The 26,044-nt window shown below is 57.0% G+C and overlaps 3 protein-coding genes across 3 annotated transcripts in view; 1 reads left to right on the forward strand and 2 right to left on the reverse strand.

The window, feature by feature from the left end:
• The window catches only part of VOLCADRAFT_91638 (uncharacterized protein), a gene marked incomplete at both ends in the record, with an annotated part of 7,829 nt that extends 5,147 nt beyond the window's left edge, over positions 1–2,682 (reverse strand). The window contains 4 exons of the mRNA XM_002951170.1: positions 342–486; positions 884–1,304; positions 1,966–2,178; positions 2,546–2,682. Coding sequence (XP_002951216.1) covers positions 342–486; positions 884–1,304; positions 1,966–2,178; positions 2,546–2,682 — 916 coding nt within the window. The remainder of the gene's footprint in view (positions 1–341; positions 487–883; positions 1,305–1,965; positions 2,179–2,545) is intronic.
• A 2,347-nt stretch (positions 2,683–5,029) lies between these two features.
• On the forward strand, positions 5,030–14,840 carry VOLCADRAFT_91639 (uncharacterized protein; the record flags this gene model as incomplete). Its single annotated transcript, XM_002951087.1, has 11 exons — positions 5,030–5,561; positions 7,098–7,110; positions 7,897–8,461; positions 8,744–8,936; positions 9,204–9,569; positions 10,352–10,510; positions 10,704–10,817; positions 13,379–13,431; positions 13,803–13,957; positions 14,037–14,131; positions 14,737–14,840. 11 exons carry the CDS (start codon positions 5,030–5,032, stop codon positions 14,838–14,840), a joined length of 2,349 nt encoding a protein of 782 aa, XP_002951133.1.
• A 3,336-nt stretch (positions 14,841–18,176) lies between these two features.
• Positions 18,177–24,810, reverse strand: VOLCADRAFT_61085 (uncharacterized protein; the record flags this gene model as incomplete). The annotated part of the gene is made up of 12 exons (XM_002951171.1): positions 18,177–18,365; positions 19,012–19,118; positions 19,486–19,644; positions 20,118–20,252; positions 20,553–20,595; positions 20,972–21,073; positions 21,444–21,608; positions 22,000–22,140; positions 22,802–22,989; positions 23,208–23,421; positions 24,171–24,290; positions 24,622–24,810. Coding segments are annotated over 12 exons (1,752 nt in total), but the record flags the coding sequence as incomplete, so codon positions are not given.
• Between the last annotated feature and the right edge of the window lie 1,234 nt (positions 24,811–26,044).

A 26,044-nucleotide genomic window follows, 5' to 3' on the forward strand; every position in this document is an offset into this window, starting at 1 on the left:
ATCGTTTTTGGCTGTGGGGGGGGGGAAGTACGGTGGGAAGCGGCAAAATGGCGACACGGCCAAAACGGCAGGAAGGTACGTATTCTATCAGTAGGGGGAAGGGGTGGTACCGGTACCGGTACCGGGAGCACTTAGGACCGGGAACCGGGCCCCACCGCCCCATGAGGAAATGTTGGCCCCACTCGGCCAAGACAGGGGGCGGGTGCCCCGCATGACAGCGCGCGATGGTGGGTCAGTAAAATGACAACCACCGCGCCCACTTACATAGTGGGTGACTGGGTGACATATATACCCCCCCTCCTCGCCCCCCCTCATCCGACCCATCATTCCACCCCACGCACCCGTCGCCACAAGCTTCTTCCGCTCCTTCACCGCCGCCAGACCCTCAAACGGGTTTCGGAAGCAAGGGTGGCACCGGTCAGTGATGGCCTCAACCCGCAGACGCCGGGGAAGAGGCCGCTTGCCGTACAGAGCAGCCACCAGCTCCTGACGGTGTGCGGGGGTGCGGGTGCGTGTGTGGTGTGTGCGTGTGTGTATGAGAGGGCCCGGCGGAAAGGGGAGAGGGGGCAAGCGGGAGAGGCGGGGGAGATCCAAATATCATCAAAGTGACATTGGGGAAGCGGGGAAGCGGAGGGTGGCGTGAAGAGCCTAACCCTAAGTCCGACACCGCGACAGACCGAGTACAGACTCTTCGTGGAGGGACGGATCCAGGGGGGGAAACGTGGCGGGAAGTCAGATGGATTCAACGGGAAGGGAGAAGGATTCAAAGGGTGGCTAACGCCTCGTAAAGAGGGCAGAGCTCGGTCCATAGCTAGGGAAAAGCGGAGGCTCCCTCCACCCTCCCCAAACTGGGCCCCACATCCACATGGTCCACACAACTCACCGCGTCCGCCTCGGGATAGTATTTGGCAAGCGGCAGGGCCGTAGGAGCCGGCACACTCCCACCCGCCGCCATTCCCTGCTTGTCCTTGTCCTTGTCCTTGCCGCCGCGCTTGGCGCCCTTGCCAGGTGCCCCTGCGGCCGCTGCGGCGGCCCCACCGCCCCGCCCTACATCGGCTCCCTGCTGCTGCTGTTGCGGCTCCGGTTCTGAGAAGTAAAGCCCTGGGGGCACCGAGGAAGACGTCACCAGCGCCCGCTGCGCCGCCGCCGCCGCCAGCGCCGCTACCTGCGGCCGCATGGCGCCGTTGAAGACCTGGAGCAGCAGGCTGCTGCTGCTGCTGCTGGCGGCGGTGGTGGTAGCGGCGCGCTGCGGCTGCTGCTGCTGCTGCCCCGGCGGCGAAGCTGCAGTTCGACGGTCGGCCGGTCTGCTGGCGGGGGAGGAGCGGGGGGGGGGAGGGAGGACCCATACATGACACCGCATGAGACATGGGCTGTCGATCCACTCCAGCTGGTAAGCTTTTGTTGATTTAGAGAGAACCCAAAGTCTATCTAAATATCTATCTATCTATCAATCTATCTATTCGAAACTACTATTTCCCCCCCAGTGCCATTTTCCCCTCGCACATAAGATCTGTGTGGTCACCCCCTCCCCACGCCGTCCGTAATACTGCCCCATGGTTTCCCCCTCCCCATCCTTAACCCCCCCTCCTTCTCCAGCCCACCGTTTGGCTTACCCCACTTCGTCCTCCTCGTCGTCGAGCCCACTGTGAATCCATCCACCGAAAGCAGCGGCGCCGCCGCCGCTGCTGCCACCCCTCACTCCGCCGCCGGAGCCTGCCGCTGCCGCTGCTGCTACTGAGCCCCTGCCCGCTGCAACCTGGCTTCCACCCTGCTGCTGCCGCTGCGAAGCCCCTTTTGGGGGACTGTTGGAACCCAACGCCGTTCCTCCAGAAGCTCCGAACGCTCCGGAACCAGATCTCAACCCAGATCCAAGACAGGGCCCTGACCCAGATCCCAATTTTGTAGAGCCATGTCCTAAACCCGGCCGGCCGGTTGTCGCCCCGGGAGATGGCACACAGCCCTGACCGGGACCAGGACCGGCTCCTTGCCAGCCCCGAAGGGGTGCGGCTCGAGTGGTTCGAGTGGTTCCAGGATTGGTCGTGGGTAGGGAGGTCCCTGGGGAAAGGCCTGAGCCAGAGGGTGTTGATCCCGGTAGCAGAGCCGAGGTTGAGGTAGCTCGGGGAAGGGATATGGGTCCGTTTGTTCGGTTGGTTGTTAGTGATGTACTGGCTGGAGGGGCTGGCGTGGGGATGAAGGAGGCAGAGGGGGGGCTTTGAGAGGAGGAGGGGCGATGGCTGCCAGGGTTAGGGGGGAATGAGCGAGGGGGCCCCGGGATGGGTATGTGGTGGCCGCCGCCTGAGGTGATTTTATGGGAAGCTGCGTGCGGTGGTGCAGAGGCTGGAAACGGCGTGGGAAATGGAGGGGAAGACCGGAGAGCTGAGGCGGCGCGCAGGGCGCCGTGAATTGCTCTTTCGTTGGGGCTGGGGCTGCTGAGCTTGGCGATGCCGTCGGGCGACCTGCGGAAGGGTGGAGGGAAGAGATTCTTGTTTTACTAAGCGCATTTTTTCGGCTCATGACGCACAGGAGCAGACGCGAGAGTGCGTACCCGTCAAAAAGCAGGGGCAGCATGCACTCTGGGAAATCGTTGTCCTCTAGGGCTCCGACTAGTCCATCCGATAGGCCATCAAAGGCATCCGGGAAGTCAATACCAGGAAAGAGAGGGGCCTGTTTGCAGTGCTTCATGTTACAGCCCGCATTTCGGATTGGCAAGTTAAGGTACCCACACATCAACGCGTCACAAACCTCGCAAGTGTCGCTGCCATGAACGCTCGCTCGAGACCTTTTGAAGAGGCGCAATCCATCTTCTGGAGAAAACATCCTGAGTAACGCTAAGGCCTCTGCCTCGAGTCATCTAGGTTGGCATCGGGAACAGCCAAATCAAGCACATTCGTGCTGAAATGTATTATGTGCAGAGGTTATGCCGTTACTGCAAAGGCCCACAATCCAAGCATGGCTAGCCTGAGTTCTGGACTAAACGTTCAAATTAAAGTTGACAGCGGCCGAGTTTTGTAGGACAAAATGACGATAAGGGTCAGCTAAATGCAGTATAAAGGAATGAGGCAATAATGTTTTAGTATTTCCCATCCGGTGGCGAATTGCGATGTAATAGCCGAAACCGAACCTTAACGGAAGCTGTCCAAAGGTGTATCAAACGAAACTGAATAAATCTCCAATAAAGCTTCTCGATATGTGACAGAAAGACATTTTATTCACCAGATTGGCCCTTGTAAACATCCGAAATTGGTGACCTTTGGGGCGCCACTATTTGCCACTGGCATTTAACTCACCACCAGCCATTATACAATCTGTTTCGCAGTCTATGCTTGAAGGCACGATGTCGCTCCGTACCCGTAATGTGCCGGATTGCAGACGTTTCCCTTGATGCCAACACAACTTCCTCGGGCACCGTACATCACCGGCAGCTCCCCGGCGGGCATCCGGCGGGAATAACAATCCGCTTCCGGATGAGGCGCATGAATACGTTGCTGTCCTGTGTAATATTCAGGTCAAGCTCGGGAATCGCCAAGGCGAGCCAAACTAAACCAGTAGCCAATCCTAAAGGCCGGTGCATCGGAATCCCTACCGAGGGAAGCCTAGAACCATCTATAACTGGAAAAGTACGAGCGCCGATGCCCGTAACGCCGGGTACAGAAGGGCCTCATCCTTTTCTGTGCCTGGCGCCCTGCCCCAGCCAAGGGATCGCGCAGAGCGGAAAGAGCGCCTCCCCCAGCTGCTGGACAAGAGGGCTTATGTGGAGCCACCTGCGCTACTGCCCTGTATATGCATTGAAGGATATGCCATGGGAATCGCGCCCATGGGAATGTGTTCAGGAGTTACCATTATCCCTGTATGTCCCGTCGTGTATGAGATATAAGGATGCTTTTGCTGCTGCAACTGGATCGGGTCCTGAGATAGCATGTGGATTTGGGATGCGGCACCGGCATGGACCAACCCGGCAGCCTTACAGGAGCCCAATAAGCATCGAAACGATTACCTAGTCCGGCCCAGGCAGCGATTTGACGGCAGGACCGTTAACATCACAAAATCTAAACAAAGGAGGCCTTCTAAATTTTGCTAAGGAAAGGCCACAAGGTTTTGCTGTGAGCGCCTCGACCGCACCTTTGCCGTTCGTCGCCGACGTCCAAACAGTCGTTGCCGGTGCCTAAATTGTACAGCTTCAAATTATTCTCCTGATTCTTCAAAATGGGTTGATAATAATTCCTATTCTTGCCATTATCACGCGGTGGCAGCGCTTGCTGGAGCGCCCCAGCGGGTCAGCAGCTCCTGGTCGCGCCCTGTCACGGTCGCCTTCGCCCCTTGGCGATTAAGCAAGGCAAGGATTGAGCAGGAAAGCCCTCCTAGAACACATACGAAGATTATGCTTTTGAGATGCATTTTTTGGGGTTACATATCTCATGTCGGGCCAAATGCCGGACGGATGACGCCACGACATCAAATACTTTTCGCGCAGCTGTGAGGTTCCAACATCGCCTAAGGCTCAGTACAGTTCCGCCGCAGTGCCTTATATCCACTGTGATATCTTAAGTCTACCGAATAGAGAAAAACAAGAAAGCACTGCGGACAGGTGCTGTGTTGCTTGCCTACAAAGGAGGCTGTTCTCTTTCACGGTCGCTTGGTTTGCCGCCTGCTTGCGATACCAATTTTATGCCTCTGCTTCTTCCGCGACCCTTTGGTGGCAGTCCGTATCCCGGCCAAGCCAGCCAAAGCCACAACAAAAGCACCGGCAGCTCCTCCCCCGCGACACAGACCCCGCTCCCAGCCGCGGCAGGAGCGGAGACCCAGCAGCACCAACAGCCTCAGCCACAGCAGAAGCCGCGCTCTACGTGGCTCGCAGCCATCGGTGCTCTTTTTGGCATCAGCAGCAACACCAGCAAACGCACGACAGAATAGTGCGATTTATATCAGATACAAGATAAAAGAACTGCAACGACGACTTAATCAACGCCATCCACACTCTGCCGGCATCCAAAACAATTTTTCTCTTTTCCGTTTTCCACTGCACTTTTCAATGCTCCGAAACCTCTTCCGACCTTCCCCGGATGGCCAAGGCCAAGGCCAAGGCCAAGCCATGCACCGCCGCGCTGTGGCTACCTCCCCCGGTGGCGGCGGCAGCAGCCGCAGCGCGGCATACGGACCTTCCTGGCCCGTACCCACCGATGAGGACTGGGGAAGTGGGCCCTCTTCCAATGACTGGGGCGGGGCCTATATTGACGAGGGGGGTGGTTTTATACTACCGGAACCTTCACAGCACCGCCCCGTGGAGCCCTCGGCGCCTCCACTGCCAGCGGACCTACTGTACCACATTGGAACGATTAACGATAACTACCACAACCACTACGCCGCGCATGGCAACGACCTAAAGGCAGCAGCACCAACAGGACCAGCAGAAGCAGCCGCAGCCGCAGCAGCAGCAGCAGCGCCGCCGTTCCGTGACCGTGACCCGTACCACGGGCGCTACAATGACCCGTGGGTCGGTCCTCACTTCGCCAGCAGCAGCAACCTGGTGCACAGTAGCGCAACCGGCGGCGCCGCTGGCGGCGGTAGCAGCCTCCTGACGACAACTGCCGGATCTCCGCCGGCAACGGTTTCGGGGCTGCTAGGATTCCTAGAGAAACTGCTCGGGAGCTTTATCTATGGGGCTCCTGGTGGTGGTGGCGGCGGCAGTGGCAGTAGCAACAATGATGTCAGCAGCCGCGGCGGCAGTAGCACCGTCGACGAGCATGCCTGTGTCTGCATTCGCCAAGAGGGCGGTGGTGGCCGTACGGGGCCCCCTAGGGGGGCAGTGGCGGCAGAAGACGGGCGACAGATCATGCAGCGTATGAGGGTTAGTGCCTGGCTGGGGCGTGGTTGTGGACAGACCCATGGGTCCATGACTTTCCCGTGGGTCCGTGAAGATCAAACACAAAGCACGGAGTTTTTATACCGCCTGCTCATTTGTTTCGATTGTCCGCTGACGATGCTCCCCGTCGAATGACGCGGGTTGGCTTGCTTCAAAACACACACATACACTACATACAGGCGCACACTTAGCCTATAATTATCATGATTACGGTAAAACTAAAAAAAAGGTTAATAATTACGCTAGTTAAAACAATTTCATTAATCTAATGATCCTTTCATCAGCTAGGTTAGCTATTTTTTACACACTCTCACTCGCAGCTGCACATTATAATTACCGCGAAGATCATTTCCTCTTGGGGCCAGGTCAGATGCAAAACGCACTGCCCTGAGACGTCGTCGGCACCTCCACGGCCCGCTCACCCAACGGATAACACACATGCACCTTGGACGCGGGTCCTAAGCTGAGTGCGTGACCTGTCGTACCACATTTCCTATCTCGTCCAATCTCGTCCATTCTGGATCCTCCCTTACCCGGGAGGGGGCGCCTGGGTGCGTGTCCCGCCGCTCTGCGTCCTGGTCGGGACACCTTGCTGACTGACTGACTGACTGACTGACTGACTGACTGACTGACAGACTGACAGACTGACTGACTGACTGACTGACTGACTCGTCACAGTGCACCGGGTGGGGTGGGGGGCGTGTGTGTGGGGGGGTTGGGGCCAAGGGTGCGTACATCATACGTACGGCATCTAGTCACATGCGGGATTCGATGATGATGATGATGATGGTGGTGGTGGGAGGGATAATGGTGGTGATGATGGTGGTGGTGATGATGGTGGTGGTGATGATGGTGGTGGTGATGATGGTGGTGGTGATGATGGTGGTGGTGATGATGGTGGTGGTGATGATGGTGGTGATGATGGTGGTGGTGATGATGGTGGTGGTGATGGTGGTGGTGGTGATGATGGTGGTGGTGATGATGGTGGTGGTGATGATGGTGGTGATGATGGTGGTGGTGATGATGGTGGTGGTGATGATGGTGGTGGTGATGATGGTGGTGGTGATGGTGGTGGTGGTGATGATGGTGGTGGTGGTGATGATGGTGGTGGTGGTAAGGCAACCCCCGGAGCTCCCCCCCACTCTTCCAAACTCCCCCGCCCGCCCCCCACGCGCACACACACACACATACACACACACTGTGACTCTCTACCCCACCCCCTCCCCCGGGGGATCAGGTGGAGGACGGCGGTGGGTTGAGGGTCGCCTGGCCTGTACCTGGCGGCAGCGGCAGCGGGAGCCCGGGGGCCGACAGTGACGTCAGCAGCGGCGGCGGCGGTGGTGTCAGTGACGGCGGCGGCAGCGATGGCGGCGGTGGTGACGTCAGCGGCGGCGCCGGCGGGCGGTACTACTATTGTCTTACGGCACCGCCGACTGTGCGCGACAGCTCCAGCCTGGATCAGCGGGATGCAGTACTAGCAGCGTATACCCGATTTAGGTACGGCGGTACGGCAGTACGGTGGTACGGCATGCTGTTGTAAAGGGCTTTCTGAAGGGCCGGGGGAGCCGCAGCTCGTGCTGCTTGTGCTTTGGCGCGGTAAGCCAGTTTAGTTCAGTGATTAAAACATAAACCTTCTTTTCTTCTTATGAACAGTAAGCCTTTCCTACAAACGTAGGCGAATTCCTATCCTATAAACGTTGCTATTTCTGTCGGTTTAAAGTTGCCGTTGAAACCCCATCTTCGTGCAGCACGTGCCCCAGAAGCGGTTTCGATTGCGGTTACGGTTGCGGTTGGGAGTTATCCCCTTATCGCCCGCTTTTAGACCTCCTCTTACTGTGATGATGATGATGATGATGAGAGCGAGAAGAAGAGTGGTGTTCGCTCGGGGGGGGGGGGTGAGCGGCTAGCTTAGCGGATACCTTCATGCCGTATTCCCTCGTGCCGTACTGCCGTACTGAGACCCTTGAACGTGTAGCCTTGTGCGTTGCCTTCCCACCGGCTTTGGCGTGTACGGCAATACACCATTCCTGATGCAGTCGCATGCCGGAAAGTCAGCCGCCGTACTATGTGACGCCCAACGTCGCGGCCGCCGCTTCCGCCGCTGGTGACGCTGGTCAGCCCCGCTGGGGTGGCGGCGGCGGCAGTGGCGGCGGCGGCGGCGGCGAAGCCTGCGCCGTCAAGCCTGGCGCCGCCGGGCCAGGGGTTCCGCCCGTCGCCGCCGCCGCCGCTCCCGCTGGAGCGACTGAATACTTTCCACAATCCGCAGAGGCGCTGTCGTACAGTACGTCAGCGCTGTACCCGGCCGTACCGACGGGCCCGTACCGACGGGTTCCTTTTTATAAAGGGGCGGCGGAGGCGGATGGCGGTCTCGGTGGCGACGGAGGGCTCGGGAACGCGATGGCCGCGCCGGCGGCGGCGCCGCCACAGGCTCCCGGCGGCGGCTCCGCCGCGGCGGCGGCGGCATGGGCTGCAGTAGCTTCCGCCGCCGCGGCGCCTGAGGGTGCAACACGTCTGGCGACTCGCGTGGTGGACGCGGCGAGGGCAGTGGGCGAGGCGGTGGTAGCGGCGGCGCACTCTCTCGCGTACGACATTCGCAGACGGGTACGATATATACCACATATTTATTACGGCAGAGAAAGGAGGTTTTCCATCGATTCGTGCGCAACTTCCCAACGGCTTGCCAGGAAATTGGATTGGCATCCTTGCAGAACGATGGCAGCTTCATCCTCGTCCACATAATTGTGACACTTTTTTAAAATGGTCACTTAGGTTGTCGTACATTCTTCATTGCAACTGCCGTCGCTCGCATTTCGATCTCACTGAGTGAGAAGTACGTACGTATGTATGTATGCGGTGCGCTGGTCCATGCTTATCGTACGGCAGGCGGATGAAGTGGCGCGGCGGCAACTGGCTGGCGGCAACGAGGTTGGTGGACGCCGTACAGCGGGGGCTAGCGGCGGCGGCGGCGGCGGCCGTGCGGCCGCACTGCTTCCGCTGCGAGCCGGCGTGGTGGCGATCTGGCTACTTGCTCGTGCGGCGGCGGTGGCGGTGGGCGTGATGACGGAGGTGTTGGCGGGTGGGTTGGGGTTGGGTTGGGTCGGGGTAGTTTTCATTATCATGTTCTCAATCCAGACATACATACGTGAAGAGTGACCTGGTCGTGAACTCGACGTGGTTGCCCCGGGAGAGCGGAGATAATTTCTTGGGGGGTGCTGACTCCCCCCCCCCCCCACCACACCCACACCCCACCCCACCCCACCCCACCCCACCCCACCTCGTGAAACCCACACGTGCATGCAGCCCTACTTGTAACCCCCCAAACCCCCACTTGCCCGCCACTCAGCAACGGGCGCAGTGGCGGCGGAGTTCCTCCTCTTCAGCGGCGCTCTGCTGACCAAGTGGATGCCGATGCTGAACAACAACAACAACAATCGGCGCCGCCGCCAGCAGCAGCAGCAGCAGCAGCGCAGATTTGCGGGACGCCGCGGCGGCGGTGGCGGTGGTGGCGGTGGTGGCGGCGGCGGCGCGCTCCGCACACACCCGGACGGTGGCTACGGACGCGGACTCGGTGATGAGGCAGGTGACGGAGGCGGAGGCGGAGGCGGCCTGTACGGCAGCGGCTGGGGGCTGGGTCCCGGGGTGCTGGCGGCGCTGATGGCGCCGAGCCACATAGCCCGTACAATGACGGCAACCGCCTTGCTTGTGTACGGTAAGAAGCGTTACAAGTGGAATATGTTTTCGTATTAATTGCAGCCCACGTTCATTGGCTGCTTACAGGAAATGTGTGTGTGGCAGGGCAGCTCTGTGGGGCCTTATCATTGTAGCAATGGAGAAGTGCGTGCCCTGGATTGCCACATACCTTTTCAGCGGTTAAATCTGCTGAATGACGAGCATGCAGTCGTACCTTATCTTTTTCTTATGATTACGATGTATATATTGTATTTCCTCTCAAGTAACCATAATTGAAAGATCGAGCCGTACTGCAGCGATGTGGGGTTTTTTATGTCGCTGTGGTATATGCGTGGTGCCACGTAGTTTTTCTGTACGACACAAGGGCGCCGGTGTCTCGAATTGCTCGTCCGAGGACGCGTATGGTTGGCTGAGATGATGTGGGTCAGGCCTCCACAGTCCAGGAGAAGCAAGTGATATAAAGGAGACTAAGGGACGACCAAAGGGAACGATAGAGTTGCGGTGGGGCCACATACATTCCAGCATCCTTGCCAGACATCTTATTTATCTTACCAAAAAAAGCGTGAATGATGGATGGTAGTACGGCACATGCGACGCGTCGGTAGCCTAAATATATTTTCCGCTGACTCGACTTCCGTCCCGACATGCGGACAGTGTTAATTAATGAAGATTATTATTAATCCCCCAACCGAGGGGGATGATTCTTTGGCCGGGACTGGACTGGATTCATGCGTTGTACGGCACTCCTCCGTTTATTCGTTTGATGACGTCAACCTGACGTCAATCTGGCTGCTGCTGTAGGTGAACTTCACGGCAGCTTGGAGGAGGCTGCTCGGGTGCTAGCCGGGGCGCTGATGGACGCAGCGAGCCAGCTGGCGGGTCTGGCGGGTGGCCCCGGGGCAGCGGGACTGACCCGCGGGTCACTGGAGGCGCTGGGATACGCTGTCGACGCGCTCACCGGTACGTGCGGTGTCTGTCTGTCTGTCCGTCTGTCTGTCTGTCTGTCTGTCTGTCTGTCTGCATAATTATTTTATATTATTTATTAAAATATAAATAAATTCAATAATATAATATTAAGTTTTTTATCATAATACACATACATATGTCTATATGTAGACGTGTGTGCATGTGTACACGACTGCATCCTCATCAGGCGTTCGTAAGATTGGGCTACGCGCTGTAGCCCGGGAGTTCCAGAGGCGGCACGCACTGGCATCGCTGACGCCGCCACTGCCGCCGCCGCCACCGCCGCCGGCACCGCCTCCACGTGAGCTGCACCGACGCCACCACCAATAGAAGCCCCACCGGCATCAGACCTGCCACCCAACCCAACTCGGCTTGCTTGTCGACTCTCCGCCAACACCCCGTCGGAGCAACCCGGGCACACACACCCCGCGGATTTCCACGGGCCAGAAGAGAAGGGATGCGGCAGTAGTGCTGGCAGTAATGCTGGCAGTAATGCTGGCAGTAGTGGTACGGACGGTTTATTTTTGGGAGAATGAAGGGCGCGGGGAACGCAGCTGCAATCAGCAACAACAACCGTTGTATGTAGTGCAAGGAGCTGCATTACATCTTCTTCATTACTTCTCATAAACCCAGAATGGACAGCGGGTATTTTTGGCTGCCCGGCCCGGTAACGTCAATAAATAGAGGTTGATATTGGAGGACTACGTACACACAAGGGTCTAGAATGCTCTTGAATAATAAGAACTTTTTAAATAAAAATCCCGGTGCCGCTGCGTAGTGCACGCGTTCAGCAAAGCAACCTCAGCACAATTTGCAACACTTAATTAGGCGAATAACTAACGCAGATCTCAGCAGGAGCTTTCAGGAGGCATTAAAGGACGAGTCGCGTAGATCGTAGGACTTGTTCCAAAACCAGCAGTTCTCGTAAAAGGGCTGACTGGACTTTTAAAATAACTGGAACATACATTAGTTTATACTCCACAACGGTAATAATTGCATGGTTTGTGTCTTTGCATACTAAAGCACTGTACCAGCTGTCAGCACTGCTGACTCAGCAGATATCTGAAAGACAACTTCTTCATCAAAGGAATTGTTGTCGCCTCCCTGTTTCTTCACACACACATTTATGTGTGTGTGTGTAAATCGGCCAAATCGGCCAGATAAAGAATGTAAATTAAATAAAAAAATTAACGATGACAGCCCTTTCAGCCTCTCGCCACCCCCTTCCGCCGCTGTGGTGGTGTGTGTCCAGACTCCGCTGCTGTCGACGACCTAACCTTGGGCAGCGCCGCGCAAAGCTGCTGGCATAATCGCATAAGATCCTACTCCCCCCCTTAGGAGGGGAGTTAGGCGGAGCGGCCTCGGAGCTTGTGATTACCGTACAGAGAGGAGATGAACTGCTCAGGGGGATTCACTACTATCGCCAACCTCTCACAGCTACCACGTGACAGCTACACACACCGCAAGCAAACCACGACTACCACCATCGCCACCACCAAGGCCGCATTACCGACCCGTCCGTGTGCCGAATCATCGTGTGCCATCTTTCTTCCGCACCTGAGTCTCAGCTGGGTGGGATTCCTTCTATAGGCGCCCTGCAGCTCTGGCAGCGGGTTCGAGATCTCAGATCTCAAGCCAACTTGTGTCAACGCAACGCGGCAACGGCGGTATTACAATAAAAGAATTCAGTTACGAATATACAAGCAAGTTTTCGAAAATGTAAACAGTTCCTGCACAACTCAAGAGCAGCCTTAGGCCACCGAGCATCCATCCCTCCCAAACTTCCGCATGCCCTTGTAAAAGTTAACAAGTTACAAGTTCCGCGCAAGTCTGAGCGCCTCCCCAGAGGTAAGATACAACTCAAAGACGAGGAAGAAATTTCCCCTACAATAAGATCCCTCCCCCTGTAATCGGTGTAACTGGATGGCCACCGGCCGGCCGCACAAATCATCGTGCGATCTTCTACAGCCGAGGCACAACACAGGTCATAAATAAATGTTGCAATCATAAATAAATGTTGCGAGCCGTACGTATACGCGCCGTACATATACAAGCCGTACTTGTACAAGCCGATTAACGTTAACCATCTGAAAGACTGCCTAAGCTTTCTACCGCAGATAGGAGGGAGCCCGCGAGGGGCCTCTGTCCCCTCCTAAGCGGCCGAGAGCTGCAGGTCCGCTAGTTTCGCTCTTCTCCCCCGGGGGTGGTAAGAAGCGTCACATGCGCGCACGCTCTCACGAGTCAAGGCTCCGTCACACGACTCCGCGCACTGAGCCCCTGAAACACGCAACAAGATGTTGACTCCTCTCCGTCCCCGACCTGATCCGGCTCTTGGGGTGGGGGTTCGCGAAGACAGACAAAACCCGGAAACCCTGCACAGACCCTACCCCTCCCTACTAAGGCACGAGGCCCTGACTTACATCTCGGTCTCTCACCCAATTGTCCGTTGCGGGGGAGCGGGCAGGGTTCAAGAAACCCGCGCTAACCGCCTCTCGAGCGCACGCGACGGGGGGGGGGCACGGACTAGGCTAGCAGCTATTCGTTCAGTTCACCGTCGGGGCTAGGGATGCCTCTAGGCAGCACCACACACTCGCGGCACAACTCACACGCGGCGTCATCCAGTCTGCTCTACACCCACCCCCTTCGCCTGCGACTCCTCCCAAGCCCTACAGCAGCGACCTCTCAAAAAACCCCTCCCACTGCCCCTGCCTTGGCGCAACCTGCGGCGAGGCGCGCCCTCTCCCGCGAAAAACCCTCTACCCAGACCCAACAAAGGAAAACCCTCAGGCCTATCCCCTCGCCGCCCATCTACGAGTCCTCCTAGCACCCCTTTCTATTCCCCCTTCCCCCTTCCTCTTCCAGCCCAACTGGCTGTACGCAACACAGGCGCCGGTCCACTACCGATAAATGGGATGGTCGGTCCTGAACCCCCCCGTCCCCCTCCTCCCCTTTCTTGGGCTTTCTGGTAGTCAGCCGCTTGCTTATTACCAGATCCGAAACCACCATCGTCACCGCTCTGAACTTCATTTTACATGTAATGATCATATGACGCAGCGATGAGGCTGGTTTTGGAGCTGCGGCTCCAGCGCGTAAAAGAAATGGCACTAGCGGGGGCAGCTGGGCACCCTAGCGCAGGTTTCAACACGTGTGAGTGTATGCAGCCGCAACGCAGCCGGGAAACCGAACGCCATGGTCGTACACCCACGCCGTCGTGACGTACTGCTCATCACCTGTACCGCACTGTACGAGCGCTTCCGGCGGCCTTCCCAACGCTGCATTGACCCAGCGGGGGAGCTCCTTTGTCAGGGCTCGGGAGATTGACCTGCATGTCGTATCAACGATTTCAAATGTACCCCCGACGGCAAAGGCAATTCCGTCGCATCTTTCAACGACGAGCGAATCCCGGGATACTGCGCCGACCTCCGTGGTCAGCTGCATCAGGTGGGATATGACCAGCTGCCCTACATGGTCGCAAGCTGCCGCCGCCGCCGTCGCCGCTGCCCCGCCGCCATGCCCATAGAAGTTGTGAGAGGACGGCTCTGTTGCCTCTGCCTCCGCCGCTGCTGTCGTACTGTTTTCCGACTCGCGCGTTTGGAAGGTTACGCCGGCGGACAAGTGGATAGTGAGCTTTTGCGGCGGCGAAGGTGGCGGCGACGGCGGCAGGGGTAGCAGGGGTGGCGGCGGCGGCGGGGTTGACGGTGGCGGATATGACGGTGGCGGGGGTAGTGGCGGCAGTGATGAGGGAGGTGGGGACGGCGGCGATGGCAGCAACTGCGGTAATGGCGGCGGTTGTTCTGACGGTGGCGGTTGTGATGGGCCCGGGTGGAGCTGTAGCGGTTGTGTCAATGGTTTAACTGGAATCGTGTTGCCAAAAGATGTCACAGTACGCTGTGATTGCGGCCATATCTGCATTTTGTCGGAGATTTTTTTTGAAGGTGACACATACGCCGGCGGCCTCTGAAGCTGTGGCAATGTTGATGGTTGGGAAGGTGTGGAGTTAACTGCATCAGGTTTTTGGATAGGCTGTGGCCCGCTAGCTAAGGATTCTTGAAAATGTGGCGACAGGGGAATAGCGTTTGATCGGGCGCGTGCGGGATGGTTAGCTTGCGAGGCCGCGAGGAGATGGTAGTGTGATGCTCCTTTGGTTGACAGCAAGCGTTGATCCTCGCTTGTCGCACGTCGCGCATGTTGCGCCGTTTCCTGCTCCACAATTCTTGCAGAATCTGCGATTGTGGGCAACATGTTGCAGACGGTGGTAGTCGGCGTGGTACCCCAGCATTATGATGGTCGTTGCAGCAGTGTGGACTGCGTGGCAATCGTTTAGGGTTATTGCCTGGCATGTTTTGTGAAATATATCTGTTAAAATTGCTGTTGTGCTGGCAGAGCTGTAAGTTACGGCGCTTCTGGATTGTTTTTTCATTGGTGTTGCTTGACCTGGACAGTCTCAACCCGACAACGCATTTTAATATCTTAGTGGCCACACCTGTGCACCAGGGGCCGTTGCCAAAAGTCAGCAGAAGAGCAAACAGCAGAATGCAACTAAATGCCATTTGCATACAACCTATGGAAAAATAAAGTGCTCAGGCATTTATTTTTGAAACTCATAAATCTCCGAAACAAAACAAAATTTTGTTCCCCTAGATTGACAATTCGCAACTGAGCCCGCTCCTGAATCGAGGCCAAGTGTCGAGGCCGGAAAGCCTGAACCCAGCCCTACGAACAACCGTCAGCTAAAACAGCAACCCACGAGCCACAAAGGTATTTCTGCATAAGGGATGTTTCATACATATGTTTGATTACACTTAACCATGGCAAGGTTTTGCAGGAGTAATGAGGAGGTGCACATATCACTCGTGCCGTAAGATAAGAGATAATATCACACATACATAGTACTTATCCAGGCCTTCGCAAGCGCTCGGGAAAAGCACTGCTTTGCGGAGCGGCTTTCGCAAACCATGACTATCGTTCGTGTCCGCCCCACGGCCCGTCCTAGTCCGTCACTCTGCATGTCCCCCTCGACGTTCGTCAAAAGCAAACTGCAGAGTGCAATGTTTGCGTTCCTTTTGGTAGAATGCGTCTCTACATCATGTGATTTAAAAACCAAAAAAAAACGCGCGGTGGAAATCAACAACTGGCAACAGCATGATCTCTATAAGCGTTGTTTCCGCTAAAGCCTCAAAAGGGTGGAATTTGTGTAGCCTTCTGCATGCGAGCAGCTGTTGGTTGAGCCGCAGTTGTTGCTTCCGTCTGTCACCGAGATGTAGAGAGCCCGGAGTCATCTCCCGTTTCCTAACTTTCCCAATCTTACCCCGGCGTATTACCCGACTGGTCTATGCAGCTGTGCAGCTATGGAGGTTGACCCATCCGGAAAAAACTGAGAAACACGGTGGACCAAGTCAATGTGCTGACGTCACATCTTTTAACCCCGAAAATTCCTGTCAAAAATCCTGTCTGCAACGTCTTGTAAAACCCTAAGTCGTAATTGCACGTGCCATGTGTTTATAGCAAAAAGCAAAAAGCCGTGCACCCGCGCTTGCAGCAATTTCAAATCCGCGGACCATAAGAGTCAGTATCCACCTCGGCTGTAGCAGATACATAGAGCAATAATTCCCGAACAAACAATCATGCATATTCGCCACTGACAACTGCCTCAGCGCATCGTCCTGTTTGCCCAGGAATGCTTCTACTACAGTTCATTTCCTCCCTAGCTTAGCGCCTTTCTTCGGCTTCTTTCTTTCTCAGGCAGCTGGCTGCCTCCTCAACCTCCCGCTCCTGAGCGCAGCAACTCGCGCTGGAGACCCAGCATCCCTCGCATCAGCCATACCCGCCACTACTCTCCCCCTTATTCGCCCACGTACCGACCCTTTGCGACCACCGGAGCATCGCCGGCGTTTCCTGGTGGCCATACCTATCCATTCGAAAAAAGAAAAAAAAGCCTGGGTTAGCTTTAGGTTCACACGCAAGCAATATTCACATATGTGTACGTACATACGTACTACATACGCGGACGTACAGAACAGAACAAATATCATCAAGAATCGAAAGAAACGAACACATAGACAACAAACGCAGGTGATCGTTCGAACCGAGCGACTCAATTTAACGAATTGACAAAGCCACCGCACACCAGGTTACCAGACGTGTTTGCGCGAAGCACACACGCGCGCGCACGAAGACACACACGCGCACGAAGACACACACACGCACACACGCGTAGACACGTCAACACGTCCACCACCCAGCCACAGTTGTTTTGCGCCTTCCTTTTTGCGCTGTTCGTCGCCGCTTCCAAAAAACTTTCACCCCGTGCACGAAAAACAGGCCTCAGCACACATCCGGACGACCTCAGCAGAACAGCCCAACCCTCCACACCCCTCCCGTGCTTCCCCCCCCCCCCCGGCTTTTTTCAACATCGCAGCACAACATCATATTGCAATTGAGAACACACGGTAATGAAGACAAACTGAAGGAGAGGAGCGCGAGAGGAGTAAAGAGGAGTACGCGATCCGCAACACACAGGGGGCCACACGCCTATCCGGACCTGAAGACGAAAAGATATACCCCGGCTCTCGCGGCCCACAGTGTAATCTAAGGCATAGGTACATACGTACATACATACATACATCTATATACGCACGAGGCCCCCTTGACGCTGAGAGGGGTATTGGTAGGTGGGTACACTGCACGGTCTGCGGCCACAAGGGGGGTGGGGGCCACAGGTGGGGGCACCTTCCTCCAACCACCCTCACCACCAAAACCCAAATACACACTGCATACCCCCCCTCCCTGGGTTCGGAACGTCACCAGATTCTCGTTGCTCCCACATCACCCGCATATTATAAACAGCACTTCACCCATACACCCGGGTGGGCCGATCTGTCGGTCTGTCTGTCTGTCGGTCGCCCATCACGTTTCGCAGCTCTCCGGGGGTTTCAAAAGGTCCAGCAGTAAACCGTGAAGAAAAAGGGAGGCACCAAAGGGGCGGCACCATCTCTCCGCGCTCACATCACGGAGAGAGCGCTCCTCTCCCTCACCTCCCTCCCCAACACACACGTGGCCCCCCGTGTCCCACTCTCACCTCGCAACAGATCAAACAAACATCTGTTGCGGGTGGAATGAAACACGGGGGGCCGCTATTGTATCGGGAAACAACTAAAACCACAACATCAACAGCAGCACGGCCCCCCGGGCTTCCACAGCAAAAACATGTCGCGTGTTGGCCTGTTCACCGCCACCACCACCACCACCACCACCATCCGACATCAGTTCATTAGCCTCTAGAGCGGTCTCCTCCGAAACCAGCCAAAACACGATCATCAAACCCCAAAAACACCAATCCGAGGCTATAACTGTATCCTGTATCCGAGGCTATACCTGTAGAGGTAAACTCGGTGCGGATACCCGCCACTACCAGTCACTAGTCTGTTACATCACCACGTCGCAATTGCTCCACTTAGTCGTTTGCCACCACTCTCCCAAAGTGACGGTGGCGCAAACAGAGACCATTTCAACAGCACCAAGAGGTCCGCCACTGGCGTGTGTGTGGGGGGGGGGGGGAGGGGGAGGGGGAAGGGGAAAGACGCGCTCTCCCGGGCCCCCCTTTTCCGTTCCCGGGATATGTGAGGAGGCCGTTATCAAGGCCTCACAACAGGTCCTCACCTCACGCAGCAGCCGGCGACATCATGGGAGTGCCCTCCCCCCCGGAGCCGCTACCCGCACTACCCGCCCCCGTCCCCGCCTCCTTCTTCTGCTTCTCAAATCCGTAACCCAAACTGGTTCCCGAGCTGGCTGACAGTAGCTGCAGATCAGCCAGGTGCTTCCGACGGAACTCGTCCACAACGGAGCTCACCTGGGCGCGTGCAAGGCAAGGCATGGTGTGTGTGTATGTGTATGTATGTGTGTGTATGTGTGTGTATGTATGTGTGTGTATGTATGTGTGTGTATTTATGTGTTTATGTGTGTGTATGTGTATGTGTATGTGTATGTGTATGTGTATGTGTGTGTATGTGTGTGTATGTGTGTGTATGTGTGTGTATGTGTGTGTATGTGTGTGTATGTGTGTATGTGTGTGTATGTGTGTGTATGTGTGTGTGGTGGGCCAAATGAGGTGGACTAGGGCAACGGGTTTAGTGACGTCAACCGTCAACTGTCAACCGACGGCGGCGCATTGAGAAGAAAGGGGATCAGGAACCTTTGGAGCTCTAGGAACCTGACCAAGGTGCTCGAGCGTTACATAGCAACTGCTCTACGAAAAATGATTTTCATGGATGCTTTTCACCAATTGAAAAATTCTCAAACCAATCATTTTGACGTCACTTTTGTGTAAGCTTACAGTGGTATCATTAGGATTTGAAACCCATACTGCTGGCCTTGAATTAGGTTTCTTTAGCGGCATTACAAGTTACATTACAAGTTACATTACAAGTTACAATACAGCTGACTAGTTCAATTCTATTTTCCATTCCTACACCCCCTCCTTCCTTCCCCCCGCTCACCTCCTCCGTGTTGAACTCCATCTCTCGCAGTACGGCAGCTGCCAGCTGCAGGGAGGGCTCCAACGTCTCCGGAACCACGGCTGTAGCCCCCGCGCGCTCCAGGTTCACTGTGCACGGGGTTGGGGTGAGGGGGTGAGGGGTGAGGGGTGAGGAAGGGGGGGAGGCGATGCGGAACGCAATGCGGCGACGTAACCCTCTGTCAACACGCCCTCTTTAGCCCCCAGTTTGTTGACCAACAGCAGACCACGGCATCAATGACGCACAACCGATATATTGACAACAGCCCTGCTACTGCACACGTCCGCACTACTACACCCACACACACACACGCACACAACCCACCACACACACGCCGGGCCCTCCTCCAACACACAAACACACACACACACACACACACACATACACGCAACCACATATGCCCCAGCGGGGACTTCAAAACACGGCCGCGGGGGGGGGGGTTGACACGTTCCTCACCTGCGTTGGTGATGTCGTGCGCCCGTACGTACGTCTTGACGTGCGGGAAGTGCTTCGACATGGTGTAGACTGCCCGGTAGTTGGCGCCCGGGGTGTCCAGGGCGATGATGGCGCAGGCCGCCCTCTCAGCGCCCACCAGGTGCATCACCGAATAGGAGCCTTTGAGGAGGGGGGAGGTGAGGTGAGGGGGGGTTTTGAGGCGAAGGGGGAGTTGAGGGGGGGGGAGTTGAAGGGGGGGAGGTGAGGCGGGGCGGGGCGGGGCGGGGGAAATGTCTATTGGTAAATATGATGATGATGATGATGATGATGATGATGATGATGATGATGATGATGATGACAAAGTATAAACTGAGAACGAGGAAAGTTGATATTGTGAATATGTACGACGGAAATAGTGTATAGAAGAAATTATATGTAAACCTACACCCGTACATAAATATACATAAACATCCTGGACAGACGGACGTCAGATGGCCGGATGAGGGGTGGAAAAGAGCTCTCAGCCGTACAGGCGGAGGAGACGTGCGGGAACAGGCCCCCCTCCCCCCAGCCCCAACGTCCCTTCCCTCCCTCCCACCCCACCCATTTCCCTCCTCAATCCCCCCCCAAAACACACACACATGCACACGCACCTGCGTCTCCAAAGTACACCGGCACGTCCTTCTTCTTGCCCACCGCCACCCGGGCGCTGCTCACGTCCAGCGCCACGAAGGGGATGAGCTGCTCGGACAACATCTGGGCAATGATCTGCCCCACACGGCCATAGCCTGAAGTAACAGCAGCAGTAGCAGCAACAGTAGCAGTAGCAGCAGAAGTAGCAGAGAGGGCGGGACAGGGGGGATAGAGGAACCATGTGATCCAGGGAGGAAGGAGGGAGGAGTGGAGAGGGGGAGAGAACCATGATGTACACACAGATGACACACACACAGATGACATACACACAGATGACACACACAGGCAGGTTTCACTCTCGGGAACCTCACCCCACCCCACCCCACCCCACCCCACCCAGCCCGACCCGGAGCCCCACCAGCCCACACACCCCTCCTACACACCCCCACCCCCACCCGCAATGATGACGTGGTCCTTCATCTCCTTCATCTCATCCTCCTGCGGCCGGCGGGGTGCGGATGGGGGTGCGGATGGGGGTGCGGATAGGTTAAGGAGGTTGATGAAGCGAAATAGGGTAGGGGAGGACGGCAAAGTGACAGACGTCAGATGTCACCACCACTATCACTGTTTTTGAGCACTTCACACTTCACACCTGCCCCCCGGACAGTGGGAGCCCCCGCCCACCTAATTGGGGAGGGGTTGGGTGAGGGGGGGAGGGAAGAGCTGGGAAGACAGGGAGCAACGGCGGGAAATGGGTCACCGGTATGTGTGTGTCTGGGTGTGGAGGGAAGGGGGGGAATACCACCGGGGGAAAGGGGAGCTGAAGGAGAAAAAGCTTAGGGGAAAGAACAGACAGACAGACAGATAGACATACCTTGGGCTGCAGAGTCATCAGGTCGGAGCTCTCCAGTACGGCACCCAGACGACTGCCCAGCTCGGCCAGGTACGGCGTCAGGGCCATGGACAGCGCAACCACCTGTACGACACCAGCAAAATGCATATGGTGGTCATGGTGACGTTTTGCCATAGAATGAGGAAAAGAGGGAAAAATGGAATCCAGGTGCGACAGGTGACATACGGTTGCGTGCTACCGTAAGGGGCTTGCTGTACGGCAAAACACAGAGACATCCTCTCTCAATCGGGCGCCTCTTTTCCACCGCCTCCTCTTTAAAGTCCCGGCCCCCACCCCAACCCCGATTTCTCCCCCGGAATCCAAACCGCGTCCTTTCAAAATTTTTAAAAACATAAAACTGTTCCTCACTCCCATCGCCTACAGACCTCCAACACGCAGATCATAATTTCCATTCGTGGAGTACGGCGTAAAAGATTTGTACAACATGACTCACCACGTACAGCAGGTTGCATACGTTGGCAGGCAATACCCCCCGCGACACGGCCTCTCCGAACGCCACGAAGGCGAACTCCCCCCCTGGAGCCAGCAGAAGGCCGGAGCGCACCGCGGCCAGACGGGACAAACCGAACAGGGGTCCCACAGCCGCCATCACCGCCACCTGCGGGGCGGGCACAGCGGGAAGAGCCGGGGGGGGGAGAGGGGGGGAAGGACGAACCACGTGAACGAGTGAAGCTGCTGCCAGGGCAAGAGTTTACCAAGAGTAGGACTGACCAATAGGCGTTCTTGAAGGAGAGGGGGGGAAAGACGAACCAGAGAGGGGGGGAATGTGTTTTAACAATGATGGAAATCAAATGCGGAGGGAGGGAGCGGGGAGATACGAGGGAAGTTATAACCGTGTTGGGGTACGATGCACCTAAAAACATTTCACATAAGGAAGAAAGAAAGAATGAAAAGTGAAGAGGACTACCCTCCCAAAAATACTCGTCCTCTTTCCCCCCTTCGGGCCTCCCCCCCTCCCCGTCCCCCTCCTCCCCCTTTCCCCCCCTCACCTTGCCCACAATGAGCACCACAATGGCCCCCAGCACCTCCTTCCACTTCTGAAGGAACAGCTGTACGGAGATCTCCATACCCACCGACATGAAGAACAAACCCATCAGCAGGCCCTTGTACGGCGCAATGTCAGACTCCACCTGCGGGGGGTGGGGGGGCGCCGGCCCAAGGGGAAGTGAAACGCGTTGAAACAGCATTTAGGAGCTTTCGGAGAAATCAACGGACAGGATTTCGGTTTGGATCGCCGTACGGATCTCGGTCGGTGCCTGTACGAATCTGAGGCGGGGCCTGTATCCTCTCCCAAACCGCGTTTCTTCCCGCCCCCCCACCTGTCTTCTTCTTACCCCTACCCCAACCGCCCCCTCTGCTCCCCTCAGCTCCCCCCCCGGAGCCATGTCGTACTCTGTCTACCGACCCCCCCACCCCCCCCCCGGGGTGACCTGGGCCACTCGTCGCCCTCACAACGACTCCCCCCTTCCCCCTCCTCCTCCTCCCCTCCTCTCTCCCCCTAAAACACACACACATACACATACACACGTACACACACAAAACTACACACACGAGCAGGAGGGGGCTGTGGTCCCTCCCGCCCCTCTCCTCCCCCCACACGGAGGAGAGTGCTTCGGCGGTAAACCGTTCCCGTTTTGGGATATACGGTTATTAGGGTTTTAGGGTTTTAGGGTATTGGCCATTCTCAGGCCCCGATCGATATGTAACCAATACACATACACAGACACACATTCAGACATACACACATACACCCGTACATCCCCATACACGCACTCAGCCCCCCTTCCTGACCTGCAGTGCATACTCCGTCTCCGCTATGAGAAGTCCCGCCAGAAAGGCCCCCAGTGCCAGGGACAACCCCGCCAGCTGCGTGAGGAAGGAGGTGCCCAACACCATGAGGAGCGTGGTGGCGGCGAAGATCTCGGCGTTGGCGAACTCTGAAATCTTCTTGTACAGCGGCCGTACGAGGATGCGGCCGCCTGATGAAGGGGGCGGGGGCGGGGGAGGGGGGAGGGTGAAACAGGGGGAAGCAGGGGGAAAGGAACGAAAAGGATTTGGCGCGAGGATGCGTTTGATACAGAACTGGTGCGTGTGTGTATGTATGTACCTGTACGTGTATGTATGTACGTCCCCTTAACACACACACACACATACACCCCACAGCCACCTCCTCCCCCCGTACTTCGCACTCACTGACCCGCAATAATGCCCACAATCGCCACCACCGCCTTCACCGCAGCCAGCCCCAGCGCCTGGGCGATGCGCGCAAAGCCGCCGGAGGAGCCGTCCGGGGAGGGCGCCAGCAGCGGAATAAGCATCAGCAGCACCACCACCGCCAGGTCCTGAAGCAGCAGCACAGAGAAGATGGCGCGGCCGTGCCGACTGCCCATCTCGCCGCGCTCCTCCAGCACCTGCCGAAAGGGAGACCGGAGGTGGCACACGACCCAGGAGGAGGTGGGCGAGTGGGATTGGGTGCGGGGTTGGGTTGGGTGGGGTTCAGAGGAAGCACTGAAGATGACGAAGCAGACACCCGAGAAGTAGACGGGTACTCCAGGATTAGATAGCGGGGTGCGGGGAGGGAGGAGGGGAGTGTATATATGTTGTGTGTATATATACATACAGACATACATACCCTTGAGCCCTCGGCTCGTATTAGGGCGGTTTTGCAGGTGTGTACGGGGAGCGCACCCACGACCATGTAGCACACACACACATACATACATATATATACCCCTCCCCCCTATATATATACATATATGGTAGGTATGATGGCGGTTCCGTGTGTATTTGGCCGCACTAGTACTTCTTCACATCGAGGCAACACCAGTACGCCGGCCCGTACTTGTAGGCATGCGTTTGTCTCATAGGGCCCATAGGGGAGCCGTAGTAGTAGTGGCAAGTTACCCCCCTTTGTTGGCACTAGCAGTGCTAGTCCGGTCTTATTAGTCGTGGCCGAGCTTGTTGTGTGTGCCGGTGCCGGTACGGACAACTCCTTCCTCCTTTCCAGGCTATGTGTGTCTTACATTACAGCGACAGGCGATGTGCCCTTTGGCCTCTCTAGGTTTCTTTGCTGCTATACGGTATAGAAACTTGGCAGCCCGCTGTAATAACACATACATACATACATACATACGTACATACACACCCTCCTTCCCCCTACCTGGATCGCCACCGCAGTGGAGCTCATGGCCAGTGAGCCCCCCAGGATGATGGCCCCCGGCCCCGGGAGCCCCGCCACCGCCATGGCAACACCCGCAACACCCAACAACGTGAAAACCACCTGCAGGAGTGGGAGGGGTGTAGCAGGAGTGGGAGGGGTGTAGCAGCAGATGGGAGGGGTGTAGCAGGAGGAGGGGTTAGATCACAGGCTAAAACCCACACCGGGGCCCACCACCTGAATGGGGAGAGGGGGTTTTAGAGGGGGGAAAAGGAAAGCTTCCATGGGGGGTTTAGGTGTGCATGTGCCGACCAAGCTGGCGGTGTGCTCCACCCTCACCAGGCTCTGCGGGCTCTGCCCTTCCCCCCCCTTTCCCCTCACTCCTTATGCCTTCTCCCCCCCTCCCACATACACACTTCTCCCCACCCAAACATACACTCCCCCCCACACATACCTGCGCCGTGCCCATTCCAAACACAAACTTGGCCATGGACTGCAGCCTGTCCAGTGATAGCTCCAGACCGATGTTGAAGAGCAGCAGCACTACACCAATCTCCGCCAGGTGCTTAATGTTGTTCACGTCGCTGATGAAGCCCAGAGCATAAGGCCCGACTATCGCACCCCCCAGCAGGTAGCCAAGTACGGCATTGCCACCTGGGGCGAGAAGGAAAACAAAACCCCCCGGGGGGAACACCCCCGGGAAAATCAGGGAGGGGGGGAGCGTGTCAGGGTTTTAGGGGGAGGGGGGAGGAATAATCCCCCCCAAAGGAGAAGGAATAAAACTCATCTGGCCGCCTCGGGGGGCTTCAGATAGCTGGAAGGCCAATCCGACGCGTGTGTGTTTGCAGATGGTGCCCGAAAAGGCCCACGGGGGGCCCAGGGGAAGGAGGCGGTGCGGGCGGTGTGTTTCGTTTCGTTTGGTCCCTCCTGATTTCCCCCCTTCCATGCATCCCCCCCTGAACCCCCGGGCGAAGCATCCAGGCCAGGAGGGAGGGGGGAACTGTCCAGGGAGGACCTGACTCCCTCTCTCCCCCCCGCCTTTCCCCGCCGGCTCTAACCACCGGCACTCGTACCTGGCACGCCCTTAACCACCAACGGCACACACACGATAGACGTGAAGAGCAGACAGATGGTTTCCAACAGGCCGCGTTCAGCCTCGTGTATGTGGATATGGCCCAGCTGGTCCTGCAAGCGGGCACAAGAAGGGGGTGGGGTGGGGGGGTGGGGGGGGGTGGGGGAGACGAACCACGAGCGAGTGAAGATGATGCCAAGGAAAGAGACTGATGCGCCAGAAGTTGGGTTTTTTTTCGGGGGGGGGAAAAGAGTCCCGGGCCGGCATGGAGAAAGGAGGAATTGGGGAGGGTAATTTACCCTCTAAACGTTATATGATATGTATATCCGAAAAAGAAAAATTACACCTGCAGTGATGATAACGTTTCGGTGCGTTAAGGACCACGCGGTGAAGTGCAGTTCTCGGAAAGAAAGGTTTACAGTTAGAGATTACAGACGAGTTGGTATGAGCTCTTATCCGATAGCTCTACACCCCCGTGGAGCTCAACCTGCCTTTATAAAGGTGACGACGGAGGACGCGGCCGCCACCGCCGCCCGCCCCGGATCCGTACTGTTGAAGAAGTAGTAGCCCGCAGCCGCACCCAACGCCACCGCGCCAATCTTGACCCAGTCCACTGCGTTGCCCTTGGCGCTGGGGTACAGGTTGCCCGGCTCGACGAGCGAGGAAGCGGTCGTGGCCGCGGCGGTCGCCGCCACCGCCGCCGCTGCTGGCGCCGCGGCCGCGGCGGTCGCAGGCGACAGCTCCTTGGCGCCGCCGGCTGCCGCCGCCGCGCCAGCGGCGGTCGCGGTCGCGGCCGCCGCCGCGG

The sequence above is a fragment of the Volvox carteri genome (assembly GCF_000143455.1).
Source record: "Volvox carteri f. nagariensis unplaced genomic scaffold VOLCAscaffold_22, whole genome shotgun sequence".
NCBI classification, from domain to species: Eukaryota; Viridiplantae; Chlorophyta; class Chlorophyceae; order Chlamydomonadales; family Volvocaceae; genus Volvox; species Volvox carteri.